This window comes from Etheostoma spectabile, chromosome 22 (genome assembly GCF_008692095.1).
Source record: "Etheostoma spectabile isolate EspeVRDwgs_2016 chromosome 22, UIUC_Espe_1.0, whole genome shotgun sequence".
In the NCBI taxonomy this organism is placed as follows: Eukaryota; Metazoa; Chordata; class Actinopteri; order Perciformes; family Percidae; genus Etheostoma; species Etheostoma spectabile.
The window spans coordinates 15,835,431-15,846,490 of NC_045754.1; the positions used below are offsets into that span (position 1 = coordinate 15,835,431).

Below are 11,060 nucleotides of genomic sequence, written 5' to 3' on the forward strand. Positions count from 1 at the left end.
ACCACACTGTGACGTTTTTTCATTTTTTTCTTCATACTATACTATGACTTTTTTATGATTTTTTCTGACATACTAGACTGGGACTTTTTCAACATACTTTACTGTGACTTTTTATGACTATTTTTGACATATACTATACTTTTACTTTTTCAAGATGTTTTTTGACATATTGTTCTTTAGTGCTGGGTCTTAGTTGACTGGTTAGGATGTTGAAGGTTTGGAGTTTGATTCCCATTAGCTGTTTTTTGTTTTTTGAGTCACATGTCCAGAGGAAAAGGAAACTGGACTAGGACTTTTTTAAGACTTTTTTTTGGACTTTTTATAACTTTCTTCGATGTAATATACTAAGACTTTTACAACACATTATACTACGACGTTTTTATGATTATTTTTGACAAACTGTAGTATGACTTGTTCTTGGGGTTAATTTTTCACAGAGTATAGTGTGACAGAGAAAAGCCACACTATACTTTTTAATGACACCGTGTACTATGGTTAGGGTTAGGGTTAACCCTGTAGCATGACTTTTCACAGCTCATTCTGTTAGAAGATTTGTTAGACTTATGTCTTAGTCTTAATTTTTTAAATAATTTTTATGACGTTTTTTGACATACTATACTATGACTTATTGATGACTTTCTTCAACATGAAATACCATGATTTTTTCAAAAATCTATACTATGACTTTTTATGATTTTTTTCGACATACTATACTATGACGTTTTCAAGACATTTTTCAACATACCATACTATGACTTTTTTGACTTTTTTGGACATTATATACTATGACTTTTGTATTGCTATTTTCAACATACTATACTATGACTTTTTATGATTTTTTGACATACTATACTATGACATTTTTCAACTTACAATTCTATGACTCTTTTGACATGCTATACTTTGACTTTTTTGATATGGTAAAGATGTGGTGGTGGCGCAATGGATGTGACACATGCATTTGGTGTTGGAGATCTTGGTTCAGTTACCACTGTGATACATCAACCAATGTATTCCTGAGCAAGATACTTACTGCCTAGTAGCTCCAGAGGAGTACAACCTCTCATGTATAGCAATTTTTTGACACACTGTACTTTGACTTTTTTTTCTCAACATACTGTACTATGACTTTTTAAGGACTTTCAACTTAATATAACATGACTTTTTCAACATACTATGTTATGATATAATATACTTTTGACTTTTGTATGATTATTTTTTACATACTAAAGTGTGACTTTTTCAAAACATTTTTCAACACACTACTCCATGACTGTTTTGGCATACTATACTATGACTTTTTCAAGACTTTTATCAACATACTATACTATCACGTTTTGCGACATACTATACTATGACTTTTTTTGACATATGCTATGACATACTATACTATGACTTTTTCAAGACATACCATACTATGACTGTTTTGACCATACTATACTATGACTTTTGTATGAATATTTTTGACATATCATAGTATGATATATTATACTTTAGACTTTTGTATGACTCTTTTCTACATACTACAGTGGTGTGAAAAAGTGTTTGCCCCCTTCCTCATTTCCTGTTCCTTTGCATGTTTGTCACACTTAAGTGTGTCGGAACATCAAACCAATTTAAACAATAGTCAAGGACAACACAAGTAAACACAAAATGCAATTTGTAAATGAAGGTGTTTATTATTAAAGGTGAAAAAAAATCCAAACCCTTTTTTCTGACTTTTTTCAACATACTGTACTATGATGTTTTATTACATACTCTTCTCTGACTTTTTTGGACACACTATACTATGACTTTTTTTGACATAAAATACCGTGACTTTTTTCAATTACTATACTGTGACTTTTTTTCCACATACTATATACTAATACTTTTTTCTACATACTTTACTGTCTTTTGTATGACTTTTTTTGACATACTTTACTATGTTTTTTTTCAAGAATGTTTTTGACACACTAGATTATAACTACACTATGACATTTTAATGACTTTTATTGAGATACATACTATGACTTTCATGACTTGTTTTCAATGTACTATTGTATGACTTTTACTACTTTTTTCAACATACATACTATGACCTTTTCATGACTTACCATATTATTATGTTTTTCCACACACTATACTTTGACCTTTTTCTACACACTAGACTATGACTTTTCATGACTTTTTTTTTTACCTACTATACTATGACTTTTCTTGACACACTGTACTATGACTTTTTTCAACACACTTTACTATAACTTTGTTCCAACACACTATATTATTGCTGTTTATGACTCTTTTTGACATACTATACTATTATTTTTTTCAACATACATACTATGACTTTTTTTTCTACATACTACACTATGACTTGTATTAAAGCACTATGAAGCACTGTACTATCACTTTTTATAACTTACTGCACTGTGACTTTGTATGATTTTGTTTTACATATTCTGACTTTTTAAGGACTTTTTCGACATACTATACTAGGAATTTTTTCGACACACAATACTATGACTTTTATGATTTTTTGACATATTATACTTTGACTTTTTAATGTTTTTTTCTACATGACATTTTTACAACTTTATTCATCATACTATAGTATGACGTTTTCAACAAACTATCCTATGATTTTTTTCAACATACTATATTTTGCCTTTTACGACATTCTATACAAAGACTTTTTCAACATACTATACTTTCACTTTTTTTGACACTCTTTACTATGACTATGATAATTTCAACATACCATACTTTGAGTTTTTATGACTTTTCTTGACATACTATACTATTTGTTCTTATTACGTTGTATACTATGACTTTTTTTGACATACTATACTATTTCTTTTTATGATTTTTTTGACGTAGTATACTATGACTTTTTTGACTTTTTTTGACATTCCATACTATGACTTTTTATGACTTTTTACGACATACTATATTTAGACTTTTTTTGATATACTGCTACTTTTTATTATCCTTTTTGTAAAATATTTTTTATTGATTATAAACAACAAAAACAAATCATATCAAAAGAGCACAATTTACAGTCACAGAAACATAAAATACAGAAGCATATTAACAATCCTAACAATACAATCATCACATGTAACAAAGACACACAGGGAGGCACTTGCAGACAACAAATAAATAAGTATAAATAAGCATTTTATAATTTGTAAGATCCAGTGCAGCTTATTGTTTACCATTCCCATTGACTTTTTAATTTTAATCAACATACATTACTTTGGTATTTTTCGCCATACTAAACTGTTACTTTTTATGATTTTATTTCAAAATACTATAGTATGTCTTTTTTGACACACTATACTATCACTTTTCATGATTTTCTTACCATACTATGATTTTTTAAAAATACTATACTATGCCTTTTTCCGACATGCCATAACTTTTTTATGATTTGTTCAACATAATATACTTGATTTTTTTTTTTTTTACATACTATGCTATGGTTTTTTTACGACTATTTTTGGCATACTATGCTATGACTCTTTAGAACTTTTATCGACATACAATATTATGACTAAACAATAGATTATGTCATAAACAACAACAACTAATCATACCAAAAGAACATAATTTACAGTCACAGAAACATAAAACACAATTTAGAGTCACAGAAATATAAGACACAGAAACATATAAACAATCATAACAAAACAATCGGGGGAGGATAAGTGTAAATAAGCATTTTATAAGTAGTTATGTCCAGTGCAGCTTATTGTTGACCATTCACTGTGAAGTTTTTTCTGATTTTTTTTTTTAACATACTATATTATGACTTTTTTATAACTTTATTTTAACACACTATGATTTTTTTAATGATTTGTTCGACATAAAATATTACATTTTTTCTTTCTTTATCATACCGTACTGTGACTTTTTTTTCGACACACTAAACTGATTTTTTCAACATACTATACTAGTTCTGGTGGAACAGGCTTGGATGCTCCGGTACCTTCTCCCAGATGGCAGAAGATGAAGAGGCTGTGTGAGGGGCAATTGAAAATACCTTTCTCTCCGACCCACGGTGCAATAAGGACACGATATACAATATAAAAGGTCAGAGTCCAGAGTTCTTGGTGGCAGAGGGGAGAGAGAGGGGAGGAGGTTGTGCTTCCTGACAATCTGGGGAATGACACTGTTTTCCAGTCTGGTGGAACAGACTTGAATGCTCCGGTATCTTCTCCCAGATGGCAGGAGGATGAAGAGGCTGTGTGAGGGGTAGCCGAGGTCACTTTGGTAGGTGTGTTAGGACATTTTGCTAAATGTCCAGGAGTGAGGGGTTTGGGACATTAATGATCCACCCAGCAACCTTCGACACACTATGCTCTGACTTTTTATGATTATTTTTGACATATTATATTTTGACTTTTTTCTACGTACCATACTATGCCTTTTGTGTGACTTTTTTTTGACATACTATAACTTTTTTCGACACACTATACTTTTTATGACTATTTTCAACATACTACTATGTCTCTTTTATTATTTTTTGACATACTATACTATGACTTTTTATGATTTTTTTGACATACTCTACTAGGACTTTTTTCGACAAACTATTCAATGACTTTTTCATGACATTTTGTGGCATGTTATATGGCATACTATTCCATTACTTTTTATGATTTTTTTTTTATCACACATTATATTATGACCTTTTATTACTTTTTGTGACATGCTATTCTATGACAATTTTATGACATGGCATTTTTTATGGCATACTAAACCATGACTTTTTTAGGAATTTCTTGTCACATACTGTACTATGATTTTTTTAATAAAATGTTTATGATTTTTTATGATGTTTTCATTACATTCCTATGACCTTAAAAACGGTTTGTGACATACTATCATATAACAAATGTACAAGTTTATGACTACTATATTCTGAAATCCTTATGGAATACTATAGCTTGACTTTTTAATTACTTTTTTATGGCATACTACATTATGGCATTTTTACGTTTTCTTTGCTCATTCTTTACTATGAGTATGACAGACATCAGCAGTCTTCTTGCTGGGCTTGCAGCAGATCTTTGGACAGCAAAAACGGACGCCAGTAGACAAGCCCACAGGAGCAGGAGGTGGAAGCATGGTGGCAACAAGAAGGTGAAAAAAAGGTCATTGCCTGTAATTTCTTAGTCTTCTGTCAGGAGTTCACTAGTGTGAACCAGCTGAGCCACTCCCTTCAGTTACATTTTCTGATTTTCCTTTTTACATAATTGTAAATATTTTTCTCTTTAAAATATTTGATTCTTCCATAATTTTAAGTTGTGCTCTCTCACCTGCTGAATGGTGCAAACACTTTATATCAATAATTACAATAAAACATAATAAATTAGATTAAATCAATTAAATCAAAATTAAATAAACTCCAAGATAGCAATTATATATTTTTTAATGACATTACCATCCTGAAACTCATATAACATAACATACTGATAACTTGGAGCCAAAACAAAACAATTGGCTGATTGGAGTATCAGTGATATGTTTTTATTATCAGCATCTATGAACATTTATTTCTCCAACCAATTAGCACCTCAGCCCGCATAAACAATCTAACACAATTACACTCCTATTACAGCTAGAAGGGTGCTTGGAGCGGAAATGGTATCCTCCTAGGTGGGAGAAGAGTAGGCTTGTATTAGTATCTTCTTGTTCAGCTTGGCTACTTACACATTTCTTGTCCAACACCCACATGTTCAGCATTGAGTAAATCTAGCATCAGCATAATATTTGTAGTACCAAGTCTATCACTGTATGTGCTCATGTATAATGCTTCACATCATACAGGATAGCATATTTAAAAGTTAGTTTATATCCAGCAGATGCCGAGCAGGTGGCAGCTCACAGCCCACAGCTTTAAGGCAGTGCCATCATCCTGACCGGCCCTGGAGCTCTCTGCACTGGCACAGTCCCTGCAGGGAATGGAAAGAAAAGGCATGTAACGACCTCTTTTGTACATGCAAAACTTTAGTAAGTATGTTTTAAAATAGAAATAATAAAGAATTAGGGATGAAATCAATGATAAATGATGGCTTCCACAGGGATTTAATTAAACAGTGTCTCATGAGAAGTGTACATTTTGTAAATTCAGTGAATGGCCTTTTAGTAGCTGTGACCGCTTTTAGACGTAGCTGTCATGTAGCGGATTATGCCACCTTATAGAAATACTTTCTGGTGGTGTAGTTCTCTGCAAGTGTCCTGCTGACAAACAAATCCTAAGAAGGTAAGATTTACTATTAATGTTGTGACTTCTGACTAAATATGTTAATGACAACTACAATTTCAAACATTGTACACCTGTATAGAAACAATGGCATCCTGCTTTTTAAATGCGTGTGTTGTAATGCAGCCTTTGCTGGCTTTTTACTTCTTAAGAGTATTTCTGGTAGTGCAATAGCAGTCCATACTGACTTGTAGTATCCTCCAGTGAGCAGCTGGTTCTCAGGAGTGACGGTGCAGTAGATGGTGGTGTAGGCTCCCTCTGCCGGGGTCTTGAGCAAGGAACTGAACGTCTTTTGTATGCCCACAAGAGGACGCCTCAGGTGCCTTGTTATTTCAGTGTTTACCATGCCAGGGTCCACAGATACGGCCATCACACCTAGAGCTGTAGACAAAGGGCTGCATTAAGGTTCAAATAGGTTGATGTGGATCCCAACTTCCCAAAAACTTCACAAATTTCCTATACTTTGGTAGTGCTTTGGTCAAAACAAAATGGAGAAAACCCTTGACAACAACCTAACGCTAGCCAAACACAAATGGCATGGTGCATGGATGTAATGACCAGCTCAGTATCATAATCTGGGTTTAATAACTCTAGCTTTATGAATATGGTCATCACATCATGTGTTATATCATGATATCAGACATTTACAAAAGTAATTTTTCATTCATATCATCTCTGTAGAAATGATTAGATTGATAGTGAGAGAAACAAAGAGTGATCAGTGGTGCAATGATGTGTTTTTTTTCTCACAAACAAGTCTCTCCTTGCTCTGTATCTTGCCCAGAGCGGTTGTGGTTGAGGCATGAGACTTTCACACTGGCAAGAGATGTGGATCCCTTTTTTTACGCACAGGGACAGAGACAGGGAGGAACAGAAAGAGACATAAGACAAACACACAGGGGCGTCGGACTGGGGAGTAAAATGGGACTGAGTATCAGGACCCTCCAGTGCAAAGTGCCCATAAAGATGCTAGAATGAATAGATGTAGATCGAAGGGACCCATCAAAAATGCCTTTCTACAGGGTCCAGAATTTTGTGCTTCACCCCTGCAAACATACATGGTGCATGATGTTGCTATATCTTCCACAAACACACACCTTACCCTCAGTCTTTTTGGCCAGCTCTCTGGTAAACAGGATGTTGGCCAGCTTGCTCTGTGCGTAGGCTTTGACAGGGTGGTAGTTGTTCTCACCACTCAGGTCATCAAACTGGATCTTGCCCATGTGGTGAGCTACAGAGGACAAGTTAATGACCCGGGATGGGGCTGAGTGCTTCAGTAAATCCAGTAACAGAAAGGTCAGGAAGAAATGACCTGAAGAGGGAGACAGTGGGGGGGTAGAAAAGAGAAAGACAAGCAGTTTGGAGCAAGAGAAAATTAGAAATTCACAAAGGCTTTAGAAATTTGGCTCACTGTTCATCTAATCAGAGATAACAACAAAGACACCCAAATGAGCTGATACTTTATTGCTAAAATATAAAGTAGTGAGGGCCACTGCCAGGGGCCTATACCAATTAAAGTAGAATTATTTTAATAAATTAGAGGCCCTCAAAATTCAACAAACATCCCCACCATTAACACAAGTACAATCCCAAAAATGTATTTCCTCTATATTTTAATCTCATACCTAAGTGATTGACTCCAAACTGCATCTCAAAGCCATCCACAGTGGTGGTGTAAGGACACATAGCCACCCCTGCATTGTTGATCAAGTAGTGAAGAGTCTTCTCAGCTAGAAAACACAACATGTTACCTGCAATACTTTTTGTAAAATGCATGCTGTGTTCTGTAGTGTGCGTGTGCTCATGCCACTCACTGTTGTAGACATTCTCAGCAAACTGGCAAATCGATTTGGTGTCAGCTAGATCCAGTTGCCTGGCGACTACCTTGGCTCCCTCCACCTCCCTCATGATGTCACAAACAGCTTGCTCTCCTTTTGCCATGTCTCTGCATGCCAAAATCACCCGTGCACCTAAGGAGATTAATACCTCTTAATGGTGACTGTGCGCTTGCATGTACATTCATGTTGAAATTTGAACATAGTGAGGTGGGTTTGAGCTTTCTTTTAAACAAGTATTGTTGTCCCAGTGCTCATACATCAATATATAGTGTAGCAGGCATTAGGAGTTCCAGGTTTCTGCTCTAGTCATATGATTTTAGCTGTATTTTCTTAAAACCAGTATTGGTTTATATTCTTGTAAGCATTATCTAATTTCTTTAATTTGTCAGTTACTATATATGATACTTGAGCCACCTCATTATATTTGTTGTTCTTGTATGAGTTGCTAAGCTTTAAGAAATGTTTACACAGACACTCTGAGTCACATAGCAATAAAGAATTATACAGAGCCTATAAGTCATCATGCTCCTCATTTTTTGTCTTTAAATGTGCACTTCTGTTTACTTGCCTCTGCCGGCCAGGTCTTTCGCTGTCTCTTTGCCTATTCCAACATTAGCCCCCGTTATTATAGCTGTCTTCCCTTCTAGACGCACGTCTGAAGACCACTTGGGGATAAACAGAGACCTGAGGAATGAGGCAAGACGGTACAACTGATAAGAGAAATATTATTAGGCTTGACACCAAGCATTAGGGGGAAATCCTGTTTTTACTGTCAACAGAATAAAAAACTAAAAAGAAAAGTGAAGAGAAATAAATTATTGTTTGTGTGACATGTTTATTTAAACTTACAGTAACTAAATTACAAGGTGGGTGAGGTTTACCACCTAAGGCAAAACAGTAAATGTCAAAAAACAACAGTCATTGTGTAAAACAAAGTTAAAAGTCACAGGCGTTGAGCTGACCTGGCAACTTCCTTTGCCATTTCAGCGTCTGTCTGAACTGACCTGAAGCCCAAAATCACCCAAATCAGGAAAATAAAAGTGACTTGTGGGTATATTTTTTGGCTTACATGATGATATCCTACATGAGAAGTTTCTTACCTGACTGCTTGCATTTCTGTAGCTGGTGACACAAAATTGTCCCTCCTAAAATTTAAGTGGCTCCTTATTTCACCTACGTTATCTCAAGACTCAGGTCCAGAGATGTAAAAGAGAGGATGATTGAGAAGGGAAAAATAAAAAGTGCATACAGCGTACTTATTTGCCTTTTTATTTAGTTGAGAATGCATTGGGATGTCATAATTTCATACAAATCCCCCTCTGTTAAAAGTCTGTCAATGTAACTAATCAATTTGCCAGAGTGTCTAATTGGGCTAATGGTGGGCAATCACATGAAGTACTGTTCAATTTCAAAAAGCGTGAATAACAGAGAACTGTTTGTGTATTTAGTTACGGATATATATATATATATATATATATATATATATATATATATATATATATATATATATATATATATATATATATATATATATATATGTATTGCTTAACTTTTGACACAGAAGATTGTTGTGATGTCACATGTATGTTGCCTTTTTCTCCGCACTGTATTCTGTATTCTGCCAAAAAACAAGTACAAATATAATGGAAAAGTATCAGTGGTGTGTGTCAGTAAAAAATATCAGGAAATATTCTGATCTTTTACTTGAGAAGAAGCAGTTATAACTCAAAGAAAAGTACACATAAAAAATGATTAACAATCTTTCTAACTTTTTCATTTTAAGGTTATGAGCCAGGTGTTTCTAAGTAAAATTACTTTATATAGATTTTGGTAGTTTGATTCGACCTTTTTAAGCTCCTCACATATCCTGCATGCAAATTGTTTTATCTGTGAAGTAACTAGAAACTGCATCTGCTGAATGAAAAATTACCTTTTGTGGAAATAACACCAATCTTATCTTGGTTTCTATGCTGAAGAGTCACTGCAGGTGAAATTGAAAACCTGGATCCACAGGTGAGCCTACTGTTGTTTCAGCATTTCACCACTGTGGATTCTCTGGTGCTTTCCACAGGAAGATCTAAGTTTTCACCTGGCTGGATGTAAGGCTGTTATAATTGCTGATGAGTGTGATCGCCGAACCCGGAGCAATACTTTTAGCCTTTAAAAAATCTATGTTTTGTGGTAAATGGGCCTTAGGTTTGTATTATTATGAAACCACACACTATCTCTAGAAAATCGACTGCATTCCTATTGCGCCTTTCTACTTTACTGGCAAAGTTTTTTAAAATTTGCCTCTCATTCATCCATTCACACACACATTCATACATTGATGGTGGTGAAGCTGCCATGCAAGGCAGTGGCCTGCCCATCGGGAGCAACTCAAACTTGGGTTTGTCACATGTGGAGAAGAGGAGGCAGGATCAAACTGTCAACTTTTGATTAAAGGACAACCTGCTCTTCCTCTTGAGCAACAGCCACCCACTCAACAAAAGCCAGTGTAGCACCTGCTTATAAAAGAATTGCATAAAATTGTGTTTAATTTTCAGAATTTACATATTGACTTAAGTTGTTTTCTCTTTTTGTCGTCCTCACTTACAGTTACCACTAGGGGGTGGACTGTAGCAACATGAAGAATTTTAGGACATCCAACATATTATCAGTCAAATGAGAAAAAAAAAAAGCCAAAATAAATCCGATCAACAGTCAGGTTCTGTGTTGGCCGGGCAGCCAGGTCTCATATAAACCATGTGAAAGCTAGTCATAACTTCCTGTTTTTACAAACTGCCATAAAATAAGCTGAGACAAGATGCGCGCACACACACACACACACACACACACACACACGCACGCACACGCACACGCACACGACCCAAACCAGCCCTAAATGAGTTCAGCCAGCTTCTCTCATGTGGTTTCTCTGTGACGCTAGCTGGTCTGACTGCTAGCTTCGTTTCCCCTCACAGCTGCTCGCC

The 11,060-nt window shown here is 34.9% G+C and overlaps 1 protein-coding gene across 1 annotated transcript; it reads right to left on the minus strand.

Annotated features, from left to right (window-relative positions):
- Positions 1-5,508: 5,508 nt before the first annotated feature.
- On the minus strand, positions 5,509-9,389 carry si:dkey-73n8.3 (retinol dehydrogenase 12). Its single transcript, XM_032503612.1, has 7 exons — positions 9,189-9,389; positions 8,657-8,772; positions 8,065-8,220; positions 7,876-7,980; positions 7,353-7,562; positions 6,439-6,631; positions 5,509-5,939 (listed from the first exon to the last, which is right to left on the minus strand). The coding sequence occupies exons 1-7, from the start codon at positions 9,200-9,202 to the stop codon at positions 5,837-5,839; spliced, it is 897 nt and encodes a 298-aa protein (XP_032359503.1). The 5' UTR covers positions 9,203-9,389; the 3' UTR covers positions 5,509-5,836.
- Between the last annotated feature and the right edge of the window lie 1,671 nt (positions 9,390-11,060).